At 39.7% G+C, this 27,527-nt stretch overlaps 2 protein-coding genes across 2 annotated transcripts in view; both read right to left on the bottom strand.

Annotated features, from left to right (window-relative positions):
* Positions 1 to 1,582: 1,582 nt before the first annotated feature.
* The window catches only part of Cdkl4 (cyclin dependent kinase like 4), a 44,422-nt gene continuing 18,477 nt past the window's right edge, over positions 1,583 to 27,527 (bottom strand). The window contains exons 5-10 of the mRNA XM_042675459.1: positions 17,048 to 17,138; positions 13,586 to 13,783; positions 11,391 to 11,473; positions 8,460 to 8,516; positions 5,579 to 5,713; positions 1,583 to 2,331 (exon numbers count right to left, since the gene is read on the bottom strand). Of these exons, the coding sequence (XP_042531393.1) occupies positions 2,230 to 2,331; positions 5,579 to 5,713; positions 8,460 to 8,516; positions 11,391 to 11,473; positions 13,586 to 13,783; positions 17,048 to 17,138 (666 nt within the window). The 3' untranslated portion in view covers positions 1,583 to 2,229. The remainder of the gene's footprint in view (positions 2,332 to 5,578; positions 5,714 to 8,459; positions 8,517 to 11,390; positions 11,474 to 13,585; positions 13,784 to 17,047; positions 17,139 to 27,527) is intronic.
* Positions 18,130 to 18,903, bottom strand: LOC122104538 (transcription initiation factor IIA subunit 2-like). The gene has a single exon (XM_042675460.1). It carries the CDS (start codon positions 18,730 to 18,732, stop codon positions 18,403 to 18,405), a length of 330 nt encoding a protein of 109 aa, XP_042531394.1. The 5' UTR covers positions 18,733 to 18,903; the 3' UTR covers positions 18,130 to 18,402.

Below are 27,527 nucleotides of genomic sequence, written 5' to 3'. Positions count from 1 at the left end.
AGATTCACATTTGAAACAGGAAAAAGCTACAGCCCGAGGGTTAGACTTCCCTCACGCCCCTCCCCGCCACAGGTGGCAGAATTGCTAGGTGATGAAGATCATTTTTTTCATGGTAAAATGAAAACATGGCTGTGTGTGAGTATCTGTCTAGGGTTATATGAGTTTTCCCCTCTCACCAGTGAGATATGGGTTGGTAGTAGTGGAGAGTGAAAGAGAAATGATAGTTTGAATGAATTCTTTATTTTTACAGGAAGAAAAACAAACAATTTGTTGCAGGCCTCATGCATGGGAATATTAGACACCAATTAATTATTCAATGAAAGCAAAAATAAGGGAAGACCCCACTAACCTCTAACAAATCAAGACTATGATTGTTAGAAGCATAATTGCAAGCAAATTGGGTGTTGGGGCCATGTGCTGCCTTCTTACTTTCTGTATATGTGTGTGTCTGATTAGATTATATAGAGGCATGCATGTGTAATATATATATATATATATATATACACATACATGCATACACATACATTTAGGAGAGCTGGGACAGTTTGAGCAGCTTGGGAAAAAGAAGGCTTAAATAACCCACTATGAAAGCTAAAATACATCTGTCAGTAATGCTGCCTTTTCTCTTCTTCCTTTTCCTTGTACCTGTGGTGTTATCCTATTAAACACACAAGACACATGCTCATCTGAAGAGGCACACTTGACAACAAGATGAAAAGCAGACCTTCGCAGTTTATACTTACACTAAAAATGTTAAATGGCCAAATAATCCTACTTTTAAGAGAAAATCCTTGTATGAGCAAGAAATTATTGCTTAGCTCCCCCAATTCATTAGTAAATGGATTCTCCAAATAACAGAATGATTTTTTGGAAGTTTACGTAGCCATGTTTATAAATACAATAGACTTTTAGAGACAGACACTGGGTGTCACTGCTTTCTTAATAACACCAGATGTTCTCAGTGCCAAAGACTTTCCGGAATGTGGTTTTGCAAAATTTGGCAGCACTCAGGTGAGCATGCCAATCAGGGAGCAGAAAAGAGTTAACAAAACCTTCTTCACTGAGTAGTAGACAGCTCTGAGCTGTTATTTTACATGGGTTCTTTGTTAGCACATTGCAAGTGTTTCAACCATTTTTATTCATTTTCAGATGCTCAGGACTAAAGGCATCTATTATATTATGATGTTCCAAAATTTATAACTGTGTGTGTGTTAAGCTTGACATCCACAAATATTCCTACACAAATATTGAGGTGCTGGCCTCATTCTTTCTCATAATATACATAAAATTAAATTAACTGAAAGGTCATCTCAGTGCTCTTGTAAACAGTTATATACCTACCCTGATTAAGATACATTGAATACTTTAGAGCTGTCCAGGTTCTATCCTTACAGCCCATGTAACTACTCTGCATCCATAGTGGTTATGGATGCCAGCGCTGGGGAGGAATTATTTGAAGTGAACCATATTCAAACAGCTCTCCCAGGAGAACCAGGTTAGGTACTGAAGTGATTTAGCTAGGCCAAAGGGCAAGGAATCATGATATCCCAAAGACAATCAGAGCAGGCAGTCAATTAAGGGTCATGCTGTTTTTCTACTATTTGCTATGTATGGATTTTGTATGTAATTTTCTCTAGCAGTCTTTAAAAATAGAATCACTAATGTCTCATGAGACAAAGAAAGTAGAGTTTTGCTCTGGAATTAAGGGATAAACCTAGATGACCTTTATGTTTCCCTTCCTCCATCATTATAGCAACATGGAATAAAATGCCAGCAATGCTCAACAGTCCAGATACAATGTGGGAACATAATGTCACGCCCTACACAAACAGCAGTTAGAGAGATTCGATATTGCTTTCAGATCTTATGTGGTCAGCTGAGGTAAGATGATGATCCATGTAAATCTTTTCCCTAAGTTAAAGTAAGTATAAGCCCACAAATTCTTAATATATATTGTGTAAGGAGGGGCTGCTCTGATGAAATTGAAAATGTCTCCTCCATATGTGCAGTTTCAGGCCTGATAACATTTAAAGAAAATGTTCTGAAAGATAAAGTTGGCATGTAAAAAGCACAGGGAAAGGACTTAGCAATGATCAGAGCAAAACAATTCTAGAAGGCATCTTAATTTTCACATGGCTCATTTGCATTTGAAACACTGAGAATTCCTATCTCCCTTGTACAAAAATATGTACACATTAAATGACTTTGCACTTGAAAGAATGTTTTTTCCTAAATGTTTGGAAGATGATCAAATTTTAACGGGAGGACTTGTTTTCTTCCATCAGGTGTGGGGGAGATGTGGCTTCCTGGTATGAGAGGCAACAGTTGATTCTAATAGCAGAACAAGACAAAAATAAGAAAGTAAATTGAAGACAATTCCTATAGATACAGTTTGAGTCAAAGGGGGTAAAACAAAATGATACATATGGCACAAAGATGTCAAAAAGACATCAATTTTACAATTATGCTTTGTTACCTTTCCAAAAACTGTGATCCTCTGCTCCTTGAAAATTAGTGTCTAGCCGTTATTCTAGGATTCTCATGGATGTACTATTACTTGCCTCAACACATTCCTGAATATATAGTTAGCCAATGTTTAAAAGGAAGATCTCCACCAGCTTTGAATATTTCGAGGAGACAAAATTACACCCGTATTCCCCGTTCCGCTTTTTGGGGCCAGTACTAGGGCTTGAACTTATAGCCTCACACTCTCCTCTAGCTTTTTGGGTCAAGGATAGCATTCTACCACTTGAGTTACACATCCACTTCCAGATTTTTGGTGGTAAATTGGACATAAGAATCTCACAAACTTTTCTGCCTGCACTGACTTCAAACCTCAATCTCTGATCTCAGCTTCCTGAGTAATTATGATTGTAGAGGCATGAACTCCCAGCACCCAGCCTCCAACTTTTAAAAGCCAGTATATTGGTAGAACTGTAAAGGCTTCAAAAATCTCCTTCCTATCACTGAAGACATGGGTCTTAAGGAGGCTGGTTGCCATCACTTGGAGATCTAGAAGTGGGATCTAGGTAGAAATCTTAAGTTACAAAGTGAGATGGTCCTGAGTAGAAAGGGCTTTCTGTGATTTTCAGTTTCTTTTCTCACATGATAAAATTTCTATGAATGTCTTCAGAAGATTAGCACTTGAAAGGCATCATTGTCTTCCTCTTGGCTTGGTTCTTTGGGGATCTCGTTGGTGGAGAGCAGGCTGAATGTGGTTCCATGGTGGTGCGCCATGGGGCTCACCATGTGCAGGTGAGAAGGATGCAGTTTTCTAAGAACATGACCCAGTCCTGACATAATCTTAGTAAGTGGGATAACCAAGTAGTGCACACTGCACTACTTGCTCCTTTCATTGTCCCTGGGTCTGTGGAAGGCTTTGTGGGAAAATCCCTGATGGGTACTCATGTGGGATGGGGGTGAGTTGGTGGGGTGGAGTGGTTCAGGCTAAAAAAAACAGTAACCCCACTATAACTTTTCACAGTGAGCAGCACACCAGCCTCCTCAAGGCCAGTGTGAGGACAGATGTGATCTGGAGTAGAAAGTGAATCCGGAGGACCTGGGAACAGGACAGGGGCATGTTGCCACTCCCAGGCCTATGGCAGGGAATGGGAGAGATTTCTAAAGGGCAATGACCTTTTATAGCAATTCACACTGGGTTTCAGGTGCTACCTCAGTTTATTTAAACAACCCTAATCTTTTGGTTATTCAAGTGTACACTGCATTGGGTTTGGTTTGCAAGAGATTAACAGTGGAGGGTAATAAAAAAAAACTGGAAACAAAAAATTTAACATTTCATTTTGCTGAATTAGTTTGATCTTTTTTTCCCAACAAATTTCTATTTTAACTACTACATGGTAAGAAAAAAAAGCTTTTTTTTTTTTTTTTTATGGAAGGCATGCTGATGATCCAATTTTTGGTCAGATAAGTGATAAAAACCTAGTTTAAAAGTGGAGGAGTGCCGGGCTCTGGTGGCTCAAGCCTGTAATCCTAGCTACTCAGGAGGCTGAGATCTGAGGATCATGGTTCAAAGCCAGCCCGGGCAGGAGAGACCGTGAGACTCCTATCTCCAATAAACCACCAGAAAACCGGAAGTGGCGCTGTAGCTCAAGTGGTAGAGCGCTCGCCTTGAGCTGAAGAGCTGAGGGACAGCGCCCAGGCCCAGAGTTCAAGCCCCACGACCGACAAAAAAAAAAAAAAAAAATAGTGGAGGAGTAAGCAAGCATAAGAAGTGAAAACTGGGCTGGGAAGGTGGCTCAGTGGTAGAGCGCTTGCCTTGCATGCATGAGGCCCTGGGTTCGATTCCTTAGCACCACATAAGCAAAAAGAAAAAAGCTGGAAGTGGCGCTGTGGCTCAAGTGGTAGAGCGCTAGCCTTGAGCTGAAGAGCTGAGGGACAGCGCCCAGGCCCAGAGTTCAGGCCCCACGACTGGATCCAAAAAAAAAAAAAGAAAGAAGTGAAAACTGTCAATTCTTGAGGAATTGAAAATTACCATTTTATTAATATCTAATATTTGTGCATTTATTTATTTGAATAACATGTGTAAGTACCTTCTCTATGTCAGACATTGTCTTAGATGCTGGGTTTACAAGACAAGAAAAGAAAGCAAAAACAAAACAAATCCAAACAAATCTACTTTCATGGAGTTTGTATTTTAACCTCAAAGTATTCTAAAACTAAGTAAAGGACAACCACCCAAGAAACAGCAGAAATAATGCTGTTATAACAGGCACTGTTTTGTGCTGCAATACTGGCTCATTTTAAGACAGAATTTGGTTTCCAGATGTCTGGCTTCATTTCTTTATATATGGTAGAGCTTATTGTTGGCTTCTAGGAAAAAACTAAAAAAAGAAACTTAGCTGCCTACATGGGTTAAAAAAAATGGAAGAGCTGAATTTTCTTTCCCAGAAAGGGACTAGCATTCCTTTGCAATGGTGGCAAAACTCAGTCCTGTTGTAATTTGGGCTTTTTCCTTTTTTTAGCCTATAATCTAGTGGGCTGAACACAATCTGTGTATTTAAGAATTGTACCACCATTTGATTTAAACACAAAGTAGGTGTGTGGTGAATTCCTTTAGTCCTCGCTGCAAGGGAGGCTGAGGTAGGAGCTTCACTAGAGTCCAAGAGACCAGCCTGGGCTACACAGTGAAATCCCAATTCAAAAAAGGTTGAACAGGGAACTGGTGTTTCATGCCTGTAATCTTAGCTACTCAGAAGGCTGACAGTTGGAGGATTAAGGTTCAAAATTAGGTGGGGCAAAAAAGTCTATAGGACTCTACCTCCAGCAAAATGCCAGACTGGAAGCATGGCTCAAATAGTACAGCACCAGCCATGAGCGCAGTGTGAGACCTTGAGTTCAAGCCCTGGTATCGTCACTACAAAAAAAGTACAATTGAATAAGATAGTGCAACAATCTGGATGTTTTTATAGTTCTAGGTTTTATTACATCAATCACCAATATTTATTAAGATAAATACAACTAAACAAGAAGAAAAAAGTCTTGGTGTCCACCTTATTTCACTTAGAAAGGCAGGAAAAGAAAAAAAAATTATAGCACTTTAACTTTTGAACAGTGGTACCTGCTGACGCCTTCTGTTTCTTCCCTCGTTACGTGCTTTTCTTTTCATTTGATCCTCTTGGAAGGAATCAAAGTAGCTGCTTTCCAGAAGCTGTGCACAGGTTAGTCTGTCATCCGGATTCATCTTCAGACATCCCTTCAGAATAGGAGGGAAGCAAAATAGATATTAAGAGAATGGCTACGTTGGGCACAGGCCATGCTTGTAATCCTAGCTACCCAGGAGGCTGAGAGATCTGAGGCTCACAGTCCAAAGCCAGTCCAGGCAGAAAAGTGCGTGAGAGTAGCTAGAAGTAGAGTGGTGGCTCAAGTGTTAAGAGCTCCAACTTTAAGTTAAAAAGCTAAAGGACAGCACCCTTGCCATGAATTCAAGCCCCAGGACTAGAAATAAAAAGGAGGAGGCTTATTTTGTTATTGTGCCCCAAACTGAGATATTTACTTGATAAAAACTCATAACTAATTACAGCTGCTCTTATTTTGCTGCCTCAGAGTTCCAAAGTAGATGATGCACATACACTGTCTCTGCAAGGGTCACATCAATGGCCTCTTTTAGTCACTCACCAAAGTCTTCCACCTGGCTCACTGGGCTACAAGCATCAGAACCACTCAGAACCTGTTAGAAATGCATCCTATCCCACATCTGCCCAGTGGGAAGCGCTGGAATGGAGGCCCAGCCATTTGTGGTCCCCAAGCCCTGTGGGTGGTTCTGATAGTCACATGCTCACGTCTAGGAACTACTGGTGTGTGGAGATGGCTAACAAATGTGAACCTTGGCAATGAGACAGAACGTAAAGTGGGGGAGAAATTGAGTTTTTTTTTCATGCAAGAGTCACTAAAGGCCGAAAGGAAAAGGTGGCATTATGACCCTTTGTTCTAAGTCTGCCTCTGAGAACAGGTTGTCAGCAGAAGGGGCGTTGACTGTCCTCCCACACAGGTTTTCTTCTTTCTGGTACTCTCACCACAGAATAAGGCTTTTCCCATCAGTAAAGATAGCTTACAATCTATATAGAACTGGAGCAGCTTTGTAGTAAGTGGCACAGATGACTAGAAATTTCTTGTCTTTGTCCATAAGAGAGAAACCAGGCTCTGAACATGACCCACATTTTAAGGAATCCACATGTCCAGATTGCTCTGCCTAATGGCATCTGCTCTTACCTCCAGCTGAGCCCAGATCTGAGATCTGAGGTTAAGGATGCTGCTGACCCTAAGCAGCATCTCCTGCCCTTAGGGCAGTATCTTAGTCCTGTTCAGCCAGAAACAACCCTGCTAGCATAATTTGCCCTTTGTTGTCTAAGGCCGACTCCAAAGTTCACCCCTTAATTAATGATCCATGCCATATATTAAGTGCAGCTGCTACTGGGAGGCAAAGTCCTCAGATTCCAATACTGTCAGATCTCTCACTAGGACAGCATGAGAGTTTTGAGTACAAACTGTGTTATTCTCTTTTTTCCCTGGGAGAGGAGATGATGTTAGTTTTTTGTTTGTTTTTGTTTTCTTTTTTTGAGACGGAGTCTTGTCATGTAGCCAAAGCTGGTTTTGAACTCACTATGTAACACAGGCTGCTTCAAAGTCTTGGTCCTCCTGCTTCAGCCTCCTGAGTGCTGGGAATGCAGGCATGTATCACCATGCAGGTTCCCATTATCAGAACCCGGGTTCTGATGCCATTATTCCCTTAGATGGCTCTTGTTATTAACATTGTTGATCCCTCCTCTAAATCTATTTTATTGTTTATTTTATTTTTTTATTGTGAAAATACCATACAGAGGAGTTACAATTACATGGGCAAGGTAATGAGTACATTTCTTATCAAGCCTTGTTGCCTCCTCCTTTGTTTCCCTTCCCATCCCTTTCCATCTCTGCTCCCCCCCTCTATTTTATTGTTGTATTTATTATTTTCTGGTACTGAGGCTTCAGAGAGCCTGGGACTTCATACATGCTAGGCTAGCACTGAGTACTGTTGAGGTACTCTTCTTCCATATCTTGAAACTCAGTAGGTATTTTGAGTTCTGCTTTCAATAGAACTAGACAACTGGCTAGGTCCTCCTTGAAATTCTTTGCCTTCTTTGTGGCCTGACTTTCCTTCTTCTATTTGGCCAGCCTTTGATACTTTACTTTGTCTGTAATGGCTCAATCCTCTTTTTCTGATCTGCTCTTAAGTTTCTATTGAGCTCATTGGTGTCCATGGCTTTGATTAAGAAGGTTTACTAGAATTTCCCACATGTGTATGTCTATACCAGACTTTTCTAGTTAGAGATCTATTGTCTGGATCAGATTCCCATGTGGTCTCAGATTGACTTGCTTATCATCAGTCACTAAGAGGATGTTTAAGGACAACAAGCCCAAGTTCATACTCATGGGGGCTCTTCATTGTGATCTCAGGTGAGATACTGGGATCTGCAGTTTTAAAAAGCTTATAGGTCATTCTGATGATCTGGCTACGCTCGGAAACCACTGCTATTCATAGGACTTTCTTAGTTGTTAATCACAGACATCATCTCTGGTGTCCTCATTCCTATACCACCAAGGACTTTCTGCATCCATGATGGATGGAGAGATTGTACCTTCTAGTCTGGCTTCTGTTGGTCAAGCATAGATAGCATACTAAAATTTTTCTTTTTGTTTGCTTCTCTCTTAGGCTTCATGTATGGAATATTTCTGGTGTCTGCATGGCTCGGGTTGTGTCTGGCCTTCTATTAATTATAGTGGCTATGTTAGAATGGTTGCTACTTAAACCACTGATGTTTCTTAGCTATAGTTCTTTTATGATTCCTTATCGTTTTTAATAACATCCTTTTTGGGCATTTTTTGTCTCACTGTCCACATATTACTATAGCTTCAAGCAATCATTACTTTGTTGTCTACAGTTATACTTAAATCTTAATTACCTTCATAAAATCCAAAACCACAGGATGGACATTTGAGAACTTTTCCTCAAGTGTTTCCTGAAAAACAGAATAAAGACTTTCAATGTTATATAACACACAAAGTGGGACTGGGAAGGTGGCTCAGTGGCAGAGCGCTTGCCTTGCATGCCTGAGGCCCTGGGTTCGATTCCTCAGCATCACATAAGCAAAAAGAAAAAAGCCGGAAGTGGCATTGTGGCTCAAGTGGTAGAGCGCTAGCCTTGAGTTGAAGAGCTGAGGGATAGCACCCAGGCCCAGAGTTCAGGCCCCACGACCGGACCCAAAATAAATAAATAAAACTTAGTCCCCAATTTAAAAACACACACACACACAATGTATATTGTGCACATATTGACATTCAGAATACTTTGGAGAAATACCCTTTAGTATGTTAGATAATTCCTTTTAAAGTTTTTAAAAATCATGTTTTTACATAATTTATACTATAGTGTAAAGGCTAGAAAGACATAAAACTGGAGTTTTCAGTTTGTTTTTTTGTTTTTTGCCAGTCCTAGGGCTTGAACTCAGGGCCTGGGCACTGTCCCTGAGCTTCATTTGCTTGAGACTAGCACACTACCACTTGAGCCACAGTGCCATTTTTGGCATTTACCCTTTATGTGGTCTTGAGGAATTGAACCCAGTGCTTCATGCATGCTAGGAAAGCACTCTACCGCTAAGCTTCATTCCCAGAGCCTTTTTTTTTTTTAAATTTCATGATGGCTCACAATTAACGCTGACAATTCTAGGAGGGAAGCAGATAAAGAAGCTTCAAGTCTAATGCTGAAAAATGTCTCCATCTGAAATCTTACCACAGTGACTGTTTATAGAGATGCTTTGAGCATTCTTTAAGCATAGAAAATATGTTGAATTACATGTATTACAATAGAAATCAGTAGAACAACAAACATAAAATTTAGAATAGTAAGGAAGGAGGGGAGATGAGCAAACTTCAAAGATTAACAGGAAAACTCCAGACTGCATACTCAGTGAGGCTGCTTTATCTTGCTCTATTTATTTATTTTTTGGCCAGTCCTGGGGCTTGAACTCAGGGCCTGGGCACTGTCTTGAGCTTTTGTGTTCAAGGCTAGTATTCTACCACTTTAAGCCACAGCTCCATTTCTGGCTTTCTGGTAGTTATTGGATACAAGAGTCTCATGGACATTGTTGCCTGGGCTGGCTTTGAACTCCAGATCTCACTCTCCTGACTAGCTAGAATTATAGGCATGAGCCACTGGTGAAGGCTACCTCTTGTTCTTTAACTTAAGTATATTATATAAATATTGTTTTGAAACATTACGTTTTTCAGTTCAACCACATGATATTTGCTAAAGGTTTAAAAATATTAAAAAAAAATTTAAAAAACTCAGTATGTAAGTCAAAGTATCCCAGGAACTAGCTGACTTAAAATGTACAGGGTGTCTAGAGGTAGTTAGAACCCACAGGCCATCAATTCCAATTCCTGCACTGCTGTGGCTTCAACACAGCCTGAGTGAGGACACATGGACATGCGCCTCTCCTGATAGTCCTTTCCTACCTTCCCTCACAGATTCAAGACCATATAGAGTTGCAAAGGTCTTTCCCTGAGCTTAGGTAACTCACACAGGAAACTGACGTCTACAGATGATCAGAGTCATGTGGCCTTTGATGCATCCTCAGATAAAAGCAAAGGCCACAGCAAGGGCTCCAGGTAGTCACTGATTTGGAATCTAATGAGTATACTGAGTGACCTTTTATGGAATGACTTTGATAGGGAAATAGGAGTTATGAAAAAAGAGGCTTTACTGATTTGAGCTTTGTTTCACAAACTGAAAAAAATTAGGAGAATGTACATCTTCCAGATAAAGACTTCTTTCTGTATGTACATGTAATGAGAAAATATTTCAGCATGAGTTATTACTTTACTGCTCTGAGTAAAAAAATCAAGATATTAAAGATACTTTTAAATTTAACATTATTCTTTGAACAGATAGAACAGGTAAACTTTTTTTTTTTTGTCAGTTGTGGGACTTGAACTCAGGGCCTAGGCACTGTCCATGAACCTCTTTGTACTCAAGATTAGTGCTCTATCAGTGGAGCCATAGTGCTACTTCTGGGTTTTGAGTGGTTAATTGGAGATAAGAGTCTTATGGGGACTTTTCTGTCTGGTGTTGACTTTGAACCCTGACCCTCAGATCTCAGGACTTGAACTCTGGGCCTGGGTGCTGTCCCTCAGCTCTTCAGCTCAAGGCAAGTGCTTTACCATTTAAGTCACAATACTACTTTCGGTTTTCTGGTGGTTAATTGGACTTACGGACTTATGGACTTTCTTGCTCGGGCTAACTTTTAAAACAACTTCCTGCTGGGTGCCAGTGGCTCATGCCTATAATCCTAGCTAATCAAGAGGCTGAGATTTTAGGATCATGGTTCAAAGCCAGCCCAGGAAGGAAAGTCTGTGGGACTCTTTATCTTCAATTAAACACCAAAAAAAAAAAAAAAAAAAGCCAGAAATAGAGCTATGGCTCAAGTGGTAGAGCACTAGCTGTGAGCACAAAAACTCAAGGACAGCATCCAGGCCCAGAGTTCAGGCCCTGGAACCAGCAAACAAACAACCCCCAACACCAAAGAAAACCCTAACACTCCCTTCCTCCCAACTTCCTGGGTCATGTAAACTTTTTTTTTTTTGAGACAAGACCTCTTTACATTGCCCAGGGAGTCCTGAACACCTCAGTTAGTGATCTCTTCCTCAGTCTTCTGAGTTGCTGGGACTACAAACATGCCCCACTGCAACTAGTTTATTCATTTTGAATATTTCTTTGATCTCTGTCAGTATTTCATCATACTGAAAACATAAGGCAAAAGTACAAATATTAAAAAGGAAACAACAACCTCTAAAGAAAATAGCTAGACAATAAAATTCCAACTAGAGAAGTTTACCATGTCTTCTGGTTCAGGTATACTGATGCCATGGAAAAACTGGTTACTTTTAAAGATAGATTGATGCCGTGGGATTAGTTTTCCTATAAGACACAAACAACATGGCTTATGATAAATTTGGCTTAAAAAATCAGTGTATATAAATGATTAGCTTCTACAACCCAGGTATAAAGAAAATATGGTCTTGTTCCTTTGGATCAGATGAACAGTAGCCCTGCAGAAGTCTGTCTACTCAGGTAGGCCAATTCTACTCAACTCTCTATGCTACAGGTGGTTTGGTTTGCCATTCAGCCTCAGTCCAAAGACAAAGTAATCAAAAAAAAATCTTACAACTGTATTGCTTTTCCTTATTTATTTTGCTGTTGGTCATGGGGCTTAAACTCTGGGCCTAGGATCTATTTGTGAGCTTTTGTGCTCAAGGATAGCATTCTATCACTTGAGCCACAGTTTCATTTCCAGCTTTTTTTTTTTTTGTGGTTAATTGCAGATAGTCTCACGGACTTTCCTGCCTGAGCTGGCTTTGAACTGTGATCCTTAGATCTCAGCCTCCTGAGTAGCCAGATTACAGGTGTGAGCCACCAGCACCTGGCCTGTATTGCTATTTTTAATCTTCACTGGATCATTGAAGAGAAATGAGGCTGAGAGAGATCTAATAGCCTGCTTGAGGTCACATGGTAAGTTCCTTTTAGGACATCAATAAAATAAGCAACAAACACTAGTACAGCCTGTAGTTGTACTCCAGCCCTTGATTTTGTGTTCCTGAATACCCCAGATATTAGAGGCAAATGGAGGGCTGGCCAGCAGCCAGGTGGCCAGGAAAGCCTGTGGGGAGTAATTCAGATATGAGGTCACCTTCTTTGTACCCAGGCTCCTAGAATGAAGCTGGGTTAACATTTGGGATCTATGCTCTTCGGCTCACGGAGGAGGAGGACAGGGGCCACTGAGGATGCTTACACACTGTGAGAGTTCACAAAACATGTCTGGAGGTCATGGCTTTACGTCAGTCATGGAGGCACCATTAGACATAATATAATGTATAACCTCCCTAACAAGTTTTTCTTCAAACTGAAAGAAATCATGTGTGCACAAGTAATTTAGGAGTATTTTGTGTGTGTGCTGGAGTTTGAACTCTGGGCCTTGCACTTGCTAGGTAGATGCTCTATCACTCGATCCATGTCATTAGTAGCACTATATGAATGAAGAATGTTAGCATTTTAAGTTCTGGTAGCCATTCTCAATAAAGAACTAAAATCAGACTCTCAAGCTCTAGAGCAGAATCTGCAAACTAAGGACCTCAGGACAGATCTAGTGTACAACCTGAGACTTAACATGGATTAAAATAAATCAAAAGGAGATTGGTATCTTGTCATATGTGAAAACTATAAAAAATTCATGAGAATATTTTGTGCTTTGAGTGCAGAGTTATGGGGATGCAATGGAGACCGAATAACCTGGATTCCTCAAATACTTGCCATATGGCTTTTTAAAGTATCTAAAAGAATTATTTTAATAATTCATATTTTTAAGTTATATTTTTATTATTACCATATGACTGTTTTGTGGGTTTGTTTTTTTTTTGGTGTGTGTTCTCCAGTCCTGGGGCTTGAACTCAAGACTGGGAACCTTCCCTGAACTTTCTTGCTGACAACTAGCACTCTACCACTTGAGCTATAGTTCTAGGTTTTTTGGTGGTTAATTGTAGATAAGAATCTCACAAACTTTCCTGTCTGGGTTGGCTTCAAATAGAGATCCTCAGATCTCAGCCTCCTGGGTAGGTTAGGATTACAGGCCTAAGCCACTGGCACCTGTTTTACCGTAAGTTTTTTAAAATAGAATAACATTAGTGACCTTTGCTCTACAGTAAAGTGGGGGCATCTCTTTTACAGATAGCAGAAGTAGCATGTGATCAGATGTTACCTAGACTAAATCCTAGGCATCTGATTCCTATCTGTCTCTATCTTATTCCATTGTGGAAACAAGCATATAGTTTAATTCCAAGCTTGGAGGGCATCTGAAAACTCAGAGAGGAGCCCTGGCTCTATGTACTGACTGAAGCATTAGCTTTGGCTATAATCCAATTCCTCAAACCACCATCCTGAATAGCAATGACACCCATGTTTAAATTACAGTAGCATACTAATACTATTACTATTAAACTTTAGCTTAGAGTGTCAGTCATAAAATATAACTCATACCCAAAGTTCTGATTATCAGATAAAGCTGGTCCACATCTGATTTTCCAGGCCAGAGTGGTTGGCCTGTCAGGAGCTCCGCAAAAACACAACCGATAGCCCATATGTCGACTGAGGAGCCATATTTCGTATCTCCCACCAGGAGTTCAGGGGCTCGGTACCACCTGGTGGCAACGTAATCAGTGTAGGCATCTCCTGGAACTGCAAAAGGACACCCAGCAGATCAGAGGAGTCATATTTTCCTACCGTGTGACCTATAACCTATTTCCCAGAGCAGGTTAGACATTTAGGCAGGCTTCAGTAACTTGCAGAGGCTGTGATTTGCTAATTGTGTTAATGGTATGAGGCATAAGTTGAGTGAGTAGTTACCCTGTGCACTGGTACAGTAAATTTGACTCTTAGGACCACTTTAGCTAGTTAATATCTACATCACTGAGCCGGGCGCCGGTGGCTCATGCCTGTAATCCTAGCTACTCAGGAGGCTGAGATCTGAGGATCACGGTTCAAAGCCAACTGAGGCAGGAAAGTCCGTGAGACTCTTATCTCCAATAAACCACTAGAAAACCACAAGTGGAGCTGTGGCTCAAGTGGTAGAGCGCTTGCCTTGAGCTGAAGAGTTGAGGGACAGTGCCCAAGCCCCACGACTGAAAAAATAAAATCTACATCACTGAAAACTAGAGGTAGGGTCTTGCTGAGACTGTCTGTACCAGACTACAAGTCTAAACCAACTGCTGTTTGTTTCCATATTTTTATCAGCCTGGTGCTTCTCTGTTAACTTATGTCCTTCCCAGAAAGATAGGTTTGAAGTCTTATTTCCAGGTACCTGTGAATGTGGTCTTATCTGGAAACAGGGTCTTTGCAGATGTCATAGAGTTATAGAAGGTTACATTAGATTATAGTGGACTCTAAAGTCAATAATTCAATGACTTATTTTTTTTAATTTTTTTTAGTACTGGTGTTTGAGCTCAGAGTTTGAACTTATTAGGCTAGTGATTTATCATTGAGTCACAACCCCCAACCCTTGAGTGGATCTTTTAGGTTAAAGATCCAACTTTATTTTCTTTTGCTCCCCTCATCCCTCTTAGTACTAAAGTTTGAACTCAGGCTCTTGTGCTCATTTGGTTGGCTTGCTCAGCTAGCACTCTAATACTTGAGCCAGGCCTCCAGCCCTGCATTTTGTTGGTTATTTTGGAGAGAAAGTCGAGGATTTTTCTGCCTAGGCTAGTTTCAAACCCAGATCCTAGTGATCTCAGAGTCCTGAGTAGCTAGGATTATGGGTGTGATTCTCCAGCAATTAGTTGGAACTTAATTATTTCTGAAGGTAAGTCTGTTGATGGAGTCAATGTTAGTATTTTTTAGCACATAGTATTATAGACAATTTGCTTTTTGTTTTAAAAAAGATGAACAATGATCCCAGCAATAACCCAAACCAGTAGCTTTAACAGCTCAAGCTGAAACCAGTGAGTGAGCTCACTTCCTGTGGAGAGTTTGGCCAATGAGAATGAGCTGGCATTGGTTGTACTACTGCTTTGTTTATTACATACCAGAAGCTTATTAAATATTGAATTTGCCACAATGAGTTCACCAGTCAGAGACTTGGGGATATATTCATTCAATCAGAATTTCTGAGATGAGTGACCCTAATTTTGAACTAAGACTCTTTATTCAGAGAAGGATTATGCTTGTCATAGGAAGGCTCAGCAGGAAAGAAGAATGCATATTCATGAAAAGTCAAATACATTTGTATTTTCAGCAGAAATGCCAACTTAAGAAGTCTTGTCAGCCCACAAAGGAAAATCCCCAGAAGGACTATTTATGAGATAATTTCCACACATTTTTCTATGTTCTTAATGTTTGCAATGACATCTTTTGTGTTTGTAAAAAATTATTTTTGTGACCAAACTGGGTATTTTTATGGTTAAAAAAAGACTTCCAGGGAAACCCCCAAACTTGACCTTGCATTTATAGGAAGTATCAGATAGTATCAGATGACTATTATGCACTTAATTTCCTAAGTTAAGGGTCATATGTATTGCTGTCATTTTTCCTATGCATTTCTTGTAGAGTTCAGATCATACTGTATACATCCGTTTTGTTTTCCTTTTTTAGTTAGCATGTCTTGAAAATTGCCAGTGCCACTAAAATGCAGACATCATTTCTAATGGCTGACTAATATTCTTGGACAGGAATGAACAAACACAGAGTTCACAGCGCCATAGTTTTCCAGTGTTTACCATTTCTCTTTTCAGCTACATGAACAAGGACTCATTATCATTAGGATCCTATTGTTTTTTTTTTTTCACAACAAAACATAGCAACCCCTACAAGGCATTGTCAGGTCCCCTGTAGTTTGGTCCTGTTAGGATTCAAATTATGTGCATACTTGTATTATAAAAAAAATATATGTTGCTAACACATGTTCTTGCTGCAAAATTCTAGTTTCTGGTATAAATAACTATTTGTTCCCCCCCTTTTCCTTTGGCTCCTCCCTGCCTAGATTGTTTTACTTTTTCTTTTTTTCTTTTCTTTTTGTGCCAGTAATAGGGCTTGAACTCAGGCTTCAAGCTCTTTTTGTTGTTGTTGTGGTGGTGGGGCTTGAACTTGGGGCCTGGACACTGTCCCTGAGCTCTTTTGCTCAAGGCTAGAGCTCTACCACTTTTAAGTCACAGTGCCACTTGTGGTTTTCTGTTGATAAGGAAATAAGAGTCTTGGATTTTCCTGCCTGGGCCGGCTTTGAACCATGATCCTTAGTTCTTAGCATCCTGAGTAGCTAGGATTATGGGCATGAGCCACTAGTGCTTGAGCTCTTGCTTAGTGTTTTTGCTCAAGGCTGGTGCTCAACCACTTGAGCCACATCTTCATTTCAGCTTTTTGCTGGGCAATTGGCGATAAGAGTGTCATGAACTTTTCTGCTTGAGCTGGCTCTAAACCTTGGTTTTTCAGATCTCAGCTTTTTGAGTACCTAGCATTACAGGCATGAGCCTCCAGTGTTTGACTTGATTTACTTTTTCTTAGCACTATTTCTAAATGCTCTCTCCTTAATTTTTAGTTGAGTCTGCTAGTCTTACCAGCTCTAAGAAGTTTGTTTTCAATCTCTCTAGCCTACATTAATGTCTTTCTCCAGGGAGATGTCTGCACCTTCATTTCAGTACTTTATTGCCAGCAATTTTGTGATTCTTTTATTTTGTTTGCTTTCAATTATAAGTGCACTAAGAGCAGAAATGCATCTTACAATTCTTTCCCACCCCTGTGCAGCACATGAAGATGTCATCCAATAAATTCTAGTTGAATGGAGTAGAGATGAAGTGCCAGCTAATGTACTCACTAAAAGGCTGATGTGAGATTTTTCTTTTGGAATAACAACAATAAAACACTTGGCACACATTCAGTATCTCTATAGTCTTATAGTTTATAGAATTTATAGCCATCTGAATTGGATAAAGTAGGTTGGAAATGGTTACTTACTCAGAATCCGTGCAAACCCAAAGTCACAGATCTTGATTATTCCTTGTTTAGTTATTAGAATGTTTTCAGGTTTGACATCTCTGTGAATACACTGTAAGATAATATTTGATTATTTTCCTGCGCCATCAAAATGACAAAGAATGTTAGTAATTAAACGATGGAATACCACCTATACAGATGTTTACGTTTATGTATGATAGAAAAAATGTGCTGGGAGCAGGGGCTCACACCTGTAATCTTAGCTACTCAGGAGGCTGAGATCTGAGGATCATGGTTTAAAGCCAGCCCCGGCAGGAAAATCCATGAGTCTCTTATCTCCAATAAACCACTCAGAAAGCTGGAAGTGGCGCTGTGGCTCAAGTGGTAGAGTGCTTGGCTTGAGCTGAAGAGCTGAGGGACAGTGCCCAGGCCCAGAGTTCAAGCCCCATGACCGACAAAAAAAAAAAAAGAAAAAGAAAAAAATGTTCTTTATTTGTCTAGAAGAACTTAAATTGGTCACTTTTTCATATATAAATCTTGCCATACAAAATAAAAAATCTAAATGTTATATTATTGAAGAAATTAATTTATAATAGTTGCGTATGAAAACCCATTGTTTCTAAAGGAAATATTATATAATCATTTCATTTACTTTTTCCTGGGCCTACGTGACTCTAAGAGGTAAACCCTCTATGGGAGCTGACTGTGCCTCTTATAAGAACTGCCGCCACTCAGAAATCACAATTCAGGCTGAGCACTGCAGAGTTGAGAAATTGGAAAAACATTTACATAGTAATAAAACAAAATTCACTTACAATTTGAGTGATCATATTAGCTATCACCCAAATCTGTTAGGTATGAAAAAGGCTCTCTTCATAATTCTGCAAGTCACAAATCAGAAGTGTCCTGGGTGAGTGCGGAGGCAGAGGTGCCCATGTATCAGATTCCAATTTCCTCCATGATCCACTGACCGGGAATGGAGAATGGCTCTCATGAGATGCCCACAAGGTGCTGCTGGAGGTCCTCCCAGGAGGGCAGGATGGCTCTATTACCTGCTCTTGCGTGGCCAAAGTGCCATTAAATCTTTTTTTTTTTTTTTTTTGAGTTTTTAAAATGAATTTATTAAAGAATGCTCTCAGGAAGACAACCACTTTTGATTTGTCATTAAAAAAAAGTCAAGTTTCTTCATGCTGTATAATAAAGGTAATGTAGGAGAATACAGAGTTATAAGCTTCTTTCTGCTGGTATTCTCCCATAGTATAGCACAGTGTAGTCATTTTTGCAATGCTAGAATAAATTAAAAAAGTCTCTTCTATGCTTCTCTTCAAAAAGTGATAATAACAGGAGATGGCATAAAAAAGCCTTTTTCTTCCTACTTATTCTGTAGTATTAGAACCAGTATTTTTACCATCACAGGCTACAATTTTTACTTGATCCACTTTAATAAGTTCTGTCACTTCTCTGAATTCAACATCATTCAATACAAAAGTCCACACATTATCGCAGAATCTGTATGTATTTAGAGAGCCCCTGAAATTGACTCTGTTCCTGACCCTCTGAGCCAATGCTGAATTTATAGCCTTATCAAACTGAAGTAGAACTTGAAGTGCAAGTTGGGGGGTGATCTGTTGAGACTGTATGAGCTCATCTAGGCTCTCTTGAAGACTGTTTCCCAGCGTGGTATTTCTGTATAACTGATATGCCATGGCTTAGGAGGAAAAAACTGTTTTCTTCAGGTTTGCATTGATGTCCACTCCCTGAGGGGAAAGGCGTTTCCCGCCGCAGATAGCTTAGGAATGGCGGGGCCAGGAGCCGGGCGGAGGCGCCCCCTCTGCCGACCCCCCGGAGTCTCCGGCCGTCCGAAGCCGCGGAGCTGGAACGACCCCATTAAATCTTTTATTAGATATAGTAACCTCACAATTTGCTACATCACCAGTGACCCTAAAGGAAGCCAGAGCTTCTGTGGAACACCAGAAGGTTCTGATGGGGGAGAGAAAGCAGACTGACTGAGCTCATGCATGCTCCAGAAGTGGCTTTCCATATAGTGGAGGTGCTGTGGGAAAACAGCTTGAGCCTGCTCTTCAGAACTTTCTTTTTCAGTTCATCCACTCCACAAAAGAAAACAGTGAGTGATACTGATAGTCTACAACTTGGCACTCATAGAGCACCCTGGACTTTTAAAGCACTTGTACACAAATTGTTTCATCCTTGCAATAGTCCTGGGGTTGTGATGGCCACTGAGTCTCTAGATTAAGTGTCACAATAATCATCTTGGTCTGCTTCACTTGTCTGCCATGCTTTAAGTCTCTTTAGGTAATCATGTCAAACTGACAATTTAGAAAGAATTATCTTTGTTTCCAGAAAGAAAGGCTAAGAAGAAAAACTTAAACCCTAAATTCATTCTAGGTCACAAAAATGGCACTAAAGCTAATTTTTACCAAGTCTCAATTACTTGCAACTGTTTTTTTTTTTATGGCAAGAAGTTAGGCTTCTTAAAATTTTTTAGGACTTTTAAAAGTTGTTAAGTCCTTAGAATATCAATAATGCATTGATATTAATACTGATACATTATAGGGCTATAAGACAAATGGGTTTTGATATACCTGTTTAAGCAATATGTTTACAAAACCTAACACTCCAGATCAGAAATACTTGTACTTGGTGATTTGATTAGAAAAGATCAGCAGTGGTGCTGTGGCTCAAGCAGTAGAGTGCTCGCCTTGAGCTGAAGAGCTGAGGGACAGCACCCAGGCCCAGAGTTTAAGCCCCAAGACCAACAACAACAACAACAAAAAGAAAAGAAAAGAAAAGAAAAGATCTTGTCACTCAAATGAGTTTTTATAAAATGGTAGATTTCCTAATCTATTTATGGCATCACAAAGTAAGTAGATTTACATTGATATTTGTCTTTTGGCTTATTTAAATATATTTCACCTCTAAAGCAAATCATGTGACAGTCATAGCACTTACTTTTCAACCAAAAATATAAAGGCGGGGCTGGGAAATTGGCTCAGTGGTAGAGTGCTTCTCTTTGCATACATGAGGCCCTGGGTTCGATTCCTCAGTACCACATAAGCAGAAAAAAGCCGGAAGTGGCACTTTGGCTCAAGTGGTAGAGCACTAGCCTTGAGCTGAAGAGCTGAAGGACAACGACCAGGCCCAGAGTTCAGCCCCGACGACCAACAAAAAAACAAAGAAAAGAAAAGAAAAGAAAAATATAAAGGCAAATGAAATATTGATATGATTCAAAGAAATAGAAAAAATTCATTTAGTTGTCGGTAGGGAAAGCTACTAATAAAGTCAGAGAACTGAAGAAAAAAAGGGGATAAAAATAATTGGGACAGGCCCAGGTTGCTGTAGCTCATGCCTGTAATCCTAAGTATCCAGGATTGAGGATTGCAGTTTGAAGACAGCTTGGGCAGCAAAGTCCATGAGACTCTTCTAATTAACCACCAAAAAGCCAGACGTAGATCTGTAGCTCAAGTGGTAGAGAGCCAAGTGAGAGTGCAAGGCCCTCAGTTCGAGCCCCAGCACCATCACTACCACCACCACCACCACCAAAAGGAAAAAACTGGACACAAGATAGCACATATGCTGGGTGCTGGTGACTCGTGCCTAAAATCCTAGACATGCAGGAGGCTAGGATCTGAGGATCACAGTTCAAAGCCAACCCAGGCAGGAAAGTCTGTGAGACTCACATCTACAATAAACAACTCAGAAAAAGCCAGAAAAGGTGCTGTGGCTCAAGTGGTAGAGTACTAGCTTTGAGCACAAAGGCTCTGGAACAGCACCCAGACCCTGAGTTCAAGCTCCAGGACCAGAAAAAAAATCATACAGAGGACAGAATTGTGGACACATTATTCCTCTTCCCCATTGTCCTGTTGTTAAGCCGCTCAAGCTCTTTAGTCGGCTCTTGTACAGTGGCTCCACAATCAGGCTGTTTTTCACCAAAGAGCAAGAAACATACAAGTGTCTTTAACAGGAGAATTTTAATAAACTTGGGTTTTATAGCAAACATTGCTCAGGTTTGATTATTGTTGGTTCATAAGCTGGCAAGAAGAGATCTATTCATGCTATTTTTAAAAATTAATTTATTGTCATAGAGGTGATGTACAGCGGGATCATAGTTACATGAATCACGTATTGAGTTGTTTCCTTTTTTACAGTATCTTCACTCTCTCCCAGGCCTTCTCCCCCATCTCTACCCACAAGTTGTATAGTTCACTTCCATCAGTGTCCTGTGAGCTCCACAGCTGCACTTTTTCACCCTCTTTCCCTCCAGTTCTGTGCCCTCCCCGCTCCTGAAGATATACATTTGAATACACCATATATAAAGACAGAATCATCAAAAAATAAAAATTAAAAAGAGATCTCATTTCCATATCTTGGAGTTCACTTTGATATTTTTCAATATAATTTTATATTAACTATGAGGAGGCACAAAGGGATTGTACCTTTGTGTTTCTCTCCTAAGAACATACTCTTTTGGTCTCACTGTATCTAGAATCTTGTATAACTTAATCATATTTCAGTGCATTTTAGATCTAACTTACGAATATCAGAGAAAACATGCACTGTTTGTCTCTCTAAGCTTGGCTCACTTCACTTAATATGATTTGTTCTAGTTCCATCCATTTCCCTGCAAGTGACATTTCATTCTAATGGCTGGGTAAATGTCATTGTGTAAAAGTACCATATTATTTGTCTCCACTCATCTATTGTGGGGCATCTGGGCTGTCATCTATTGTGGGGCATCTGGGCTGTTTTCAGATCTTGCTATTGTGAATAGTGTGGTAATGAACATGGATGTGCAGGTGTCTTCACCATATCCTGGCTCATGATGTTCAGGGTAGATGTCTAGGAATGGTCTGGCAGGGTTTTGGGGAAAGTCCATGTTTAGTTTTATTGAGGAATCTCCTGACTGCTATCCAGAGTGGTGGTACTAGTTTACATTCCCACCAACAGTGCAGTAGGGTTCCTTTTCCCCCACATCCCCACCAACATTTGTTGTTCAAATTCATGATGTTGGCCAATCTTTCTAGGGTAAGATGGACTCTCAGAGTTGATTTGATTTGCATTTCTTTTATGACCAGGCATGATGAGCATTTTCTAATGTGTTTCTTTGCCATTTTTACCTTTTCTTCTGAGAAGTCTCTCCTTAGCTCACATGCCCATTTAGTGATTAGGCTTGGGAAATTAGGCCTTTTTCTGTTTTATTGCTGGTAAAGATCTTCTCCAGGTCTGTTGGCTATCTTTCTAGTTTAGTAACTATGTCAGCTGTGCAGAAACTTTATTTTGATGTAGTCCCACCTGTCAAGTTTCTCTCCTATCTGTTGTGCCCTGGCCACTTTTCAAGAAGTTTCTACCTGTAAGTTCTAATGTTTCTTCCATTTTCTTTTGCAGTTGTTTTAAAGTTTTTGGTTTGAAGTTGAGGTCTTTGATCCACTTTGAATTGACAATGCATGGTGACAAACAGGGATCTACTTTTAGTTTCCTGCATATAGATACCCAGTTTTCCCAACACCAATTATTGAAAAGGCTGTTTTTTTTTTCCCCCAGTCTTTGGCTCCTTTATCATATATCAGGTAACTGTATGTGTCTGGGCCTTCTAATTCTATTTATGTGTCTTCTAATTTGTTCCATTGATCGTCGGGTCTATTTTTGTGCCAATACTAAGCTGTTTTTGTTACAGCTCTGTACTAGAGTTTGAGGTGTGGTATTGTGATACTACCTAAATTGTGTGTGTTTTTTTTTTTTTTGCTAGGATTGCTTCTGCTATTCTAGGTCTTTTGTTGTTCCATATGAATTTTTGGATTTTTTTTTTATCTTGGTAAAGAATGTAATTGGGATTTTGAAGGGGATTGTCATGAATTTGTAGATCATTTTTGGCAGTATGACCATTTTCACAATATTAATTCTACCTATCTATGAACATGGATGATCTTTCCATTTCCTGATGTCCTCTTCCTTTCTTCAGATTTTTATCGTTTTTGCTATAAAGATCTTCTAAGAGCTTGGGGATAGAGTTTTCGGGTCCTTTAGATGTAAGATCATGTTATCTGCAAATAGGAATAGTTTGATTTCTTCTTTCCCTATGTGAATCCCTTTAATGACCTTTTCTTGCCTTATTGCTTTGGCTAGGAATTCCAGAGCGAATGGACATCCTTGCCTTGTTCTTGATTTTAGGGGAAATGATTTTAGTTTTTTACCATTCAGTATGATGTTGACTGTTTGCCCATCATACATAGCCTTTATTATTTTAAGGAATGTTCCTTCTATTCCTACCTTCCTCAGAGCTTTTAATACTAATGGATGTTTTTTGTCACAGGCTTTTTCTGCATCTATTCAGATGATCATGTGGTTCTTGTCTTTGGCTCTGTTGATGTGATGAATTACATTAATTGATTTGTGTATGTTAAACCTGACTTGCATCTGCGGGATGAAGCCTACTTGGTCAGAATGTATGATTTTTAAAAAATTTGTGGAGCTGGGAAGGTGGCTCAGTGGTAGAGCGCTTGCCTTGCATGCCTGAGGCCCTGGGTTTGATTCCTCAGCACCACCTAAGCAAAAAAAGAAAAAAGCCGGAAGTGGCGCTGTGGCTCAAGTGGTAGAGCGCTAGCCTTGAGCTGAAGAGCAGAGGGACAGCTCCCAGGGCCAGAGTTCAGGCCCCACGACTGGACACCCCCTCCCCCCCAAAAAATTTTTGTTTCTGAACTCTGAACCTGGGACCTAGGACCCTGCACTAAGCAGGTTGGACTATCACTTGAGCCATACCTCCAGCTATGCTTCTGGATTCTGTTGGCTAATATTTTATTGTAGGGCTTTGCAACTGTGTTCATCAAAGAAATTAGTCTGTAGTTCTTTTTCTTGATGGATCCTTACCTAGTTTTGGGATGAGTGTGATACAGGTTTCATAAAATGAGTTTGGAATTGCTCCTTCTATTTCTATCTCATGGAAAAGCTTGAGGGTATTTGTGTTAGTTCATCTTTAAAAGTCTTTGCAATTCAGCAGTGAATAGCTATAGGCTGGGTCTTTTCCTTGCTGGAAGACTTCTACTTCCTCATTCTTCTTGTGTTAGTGGCCTATTTAACTGATTTGTATCTTCTTGGTTCAGCTTAGGCAGTTTATATGTCAATGGAAATCTGTTAATTTCTGCTAGATTTTCCTTCTTTTTTTGAGTATAGATTTTTGAAAGTAGTCCTTTATAATCATTTGGATTTCTTCTTGGATGTTTGTTGCAATGTTTCCAGTCCCATCTCTGATTTTATTGATTTGAATCTCATTTCTTCTTTGTCAATCTTGCTAGTGGTCTGTCAATTTTATTAATTTTTTTTCTAAGAACCAGCTTTTTGTTTCAGCATTGCTGATCTCCATGTTAACCATGCATTCAGCCTTAAGAATAATTTTTTAATTTAATTTAATCTTATTTTTTTTAATTGTGAAAATACCATACAGAGGGGTTACAATTATATGGGCAAGGTAATAAGTACATTTCTTATCAAGCATTGTTGCCTCCTCCTTTGTTCCCCAAGAATAATTTCTGGAAACATTCATACCAGAAATTGTTTTTTATGTGCCATGACTAAGAAAGAAATAATTTTTTGTCTGACCAAGTGGTCCTCTTTGAATTTTAGGGACTGATACTTATAAGAAAGAAGAAAGAAAAGATGCATTCTTGCCAATTAAAATATGAATATAAGGAAGATGTTGATGGGTGCTCCAGCCTGGTACATCCATAGCTCAGAAATCAGTGTGGTTTTACTATTATGAAATTCGTTTTCCCTAATCAATGTATCAAATATAAAATCTATGGAGACAAAATGATGTTAAACTGAACACTTCAGCTATCTCACTCTAGCAGTGTTACAGGGTAAAACTGAACAAAATGAGTAGGTGTTTTCTTAAACCCATTGCTTCTAAAAATTTAATGTGCCCACCAATCATCTGTAGCTCTTGCTAAAATGCAGATTCTACTTTAGCAGATGAACGAGTGGGCCTGAGATTCTGCATTTCTAATGAGTTCCCAATTGATCTCTATCAGCTACACTTTCAGCAGCCTTAATCTCTTACTACTTTAACCTTTATTGTCTTATTTAGGATCACAACTCTGGAGATAATAGTTACACCAGGTATCCTTAGGTTGAAAGCTGGGCATCTTCAAACAACACCATTGGGTCAGATGGCCTTTTCTATTCTTTGAGAGTAACACGAGAGTTCCTCTAAAAATAAGAAATATAAAGGTTTCAGATCTATTATTGTAAGAACTTATATATGACTTGATTTTTCTCTTTTGCATTCATCTTAGAGAACAGATAAAAATATGGATGCATAGAGATTTACTATAGCATAAGAATAAAAACTTAAAAAATTAAGATTTCTACTTCTCTTCTAAAACTTACTATTTTTATTTTTTTTGTGCTGGTACTGGGGCTTGAAGTCAGTGCCTGGGTGATGCCCCTTGGCTTCTTCATTCAAGGCTGGTGCTCTACCATTTGAGCCACAGCTCCACTTCCAGCTTTTTAGTAGTTAATTGGAGATAAGAGTCATGGACTTTCCTGCTCAGGCTGGCTTTATACCATGATCCTCAGATTTCAGCCTCCTGAGTTGCTGGGATTATAGGCATGAGTCACTGGTGCTGGCTCTAAGCATCATTTTTGCAAAACTATTTTAATTACTTAGAACATTGCTATGTCAACCTTAAGTCAACTTGTTATCTTCTAGAGTATGGTGGGAAGCAACATAGGTATGGAGTCAACTCTCCTCCATCTTTACTAAGAATCTAAAAGCATAATTTGCACTAAAGAACCCAAACAAGTAGGTTGTGAACAATATCCCTCTAATTGAAAATGAAGGATTTTGATTTATTCTAATGAAAATTTCACTGACTTTCATAAAACTCAAGAAAACTAGGTTCCTAAATACTGACATTTAATTTTATGTCCTGTATTTCCTTTTTCAGCAATCCTTGACTACCATGTTAAGATATTTTGCTGGCATCCAAAACGACCATATGGTAGTCTGAACCGTTGCCTTGGCACTTTGTCTAGGCACCAACTCAAAAGGTAGAGACATATTTTTTCCAAAGTTTTTGATGTATCAAAGGCACCCAGGCCAACTTCAGTAAGTGCCACTGGCTTAAGATGGAAAATTTGGACTTGAAAGAAGACCAATGACCCTAAAGGATTGAAAATATCACATATGTAAAATCCCTGTTTATAATAACACCTTCTGTCTTCATCAGTGTTCACTGTTATAGGTTGCTAAGATACTTAAGTATTTCTCTGAAGTGACACATCAATGTTATCCTCTTACTGTATTTTATCAGAGTCCTTGGGCAAGTAATTTTCTATATAATTCTGATAATAATATAGAAGAAGAAATAATAGTTACCATTTCCTTTCTTTTCTTTATTGCTCGTGGGACTTGAACTCAGGGTCCAGGAGCTGTCCCTAAGTTCTTTTGCTCAAGGCTAGTGCTCTACCACTTTGGGCCACAGTGCCACTTCTGGTTTTCTGGTGGTTAAATGGAGATAGAGAGGCTCATGAACTTTCCTGCCTGGGCTGGCTTCAATATCTCAGCCACCTGAATAGCTGGGATTACAGGTGTGAATCACCAATGCTTAATGGCCTTTTCTTATCTTTTTTGTGCTGGTCCGAGGCTTGAACTCAACCTGGATGCTGTCCCTAAGGTTTTTTTTTTGTTGTTGTTTGTTTTTTTTGGTCGGTTGTGGGGCTTGAACTCTGGGCCTGGGCGCTGTCCCTCAGCCCTTCAGTTCAAGGCGAGCGCTCTACCACTTGAGCTACAGCGCCACTTCCGGTTTTCTGGTGGTTTATTGGAAATAGGAGTCTCATGGTCTCTCTTGCCCGGGCTGGCTTTGAACTGCGATCCTCAGATCTCAGCCTCCAAAGTAGCTAGGATTACAGGTGTGAGCCACCAGCGCCCAGCTTAAAAGGGTTGGTTTTTTTTTTTTTTTTTTTTTTTTGGTTTGGGGTTTTTTTTTTAACTGTATTTTTTTTGTCTTTTCTTTTTTGGTACTGGGGATCGAACCCAGGACGTTGCACTTGCCAGGCAAGCGCTTTGCCACTGAGCTACATCCCAGCCCTGTCCCTAAAGTTTTTGTTTTTTTGTTTTGTTTTGTTTTTTTTCAAGGCCAGTGTTGTACCACTTGAGCCATAGCTTTACTTCCAGCTTTGTGTCGGAGATACGAATCTCACACTTTCCTACCTGAGCTGGCTTTGAATTTTGATCCTTAGATCTCAGCCTCTAGAGTAGCCAGGATTATAGGTGTGAGCCATTGGCACCCAGCTAAGTTACCATTTCTCAATCTCAGTGAAATACTAAAACTATCAACAGAAAAGGTTGAAAGGAAAATGAACATGGAAGGAGATCCAACTAATATCAAATAACTCCTGAGTTTCCTAATCAATATCCACATTATCAAAAGCAGGGCAACCACATATTTGAGGCACAATACACCTTATGATACTCATGTAATAAGAA

The sequence above is a fragment of the Dipodomys spectabilis genome, unplaced genomic scaffold (assembly GCF_019054845.1).
Source record: "Dipodomys spectabilis isolate Male_0828 unplaced genomic scaffold, ASM1905484v1 ptg000026l, whole genome shotgun sequence".
In the NCBI taxonomy this organism is placed as follows: domain Eukaryota; kingdom Metazoa; phylum Chordata; class Mammalia; order Rodentia; family Heteromyidae; genus Dipodomys; species Dipodomys spectabilis.
The sequence above is the reverse complement of the archived record's forward strand: the minus strand, read 5'-3'. Positions and strand labels throughout refer to the sequence as shown.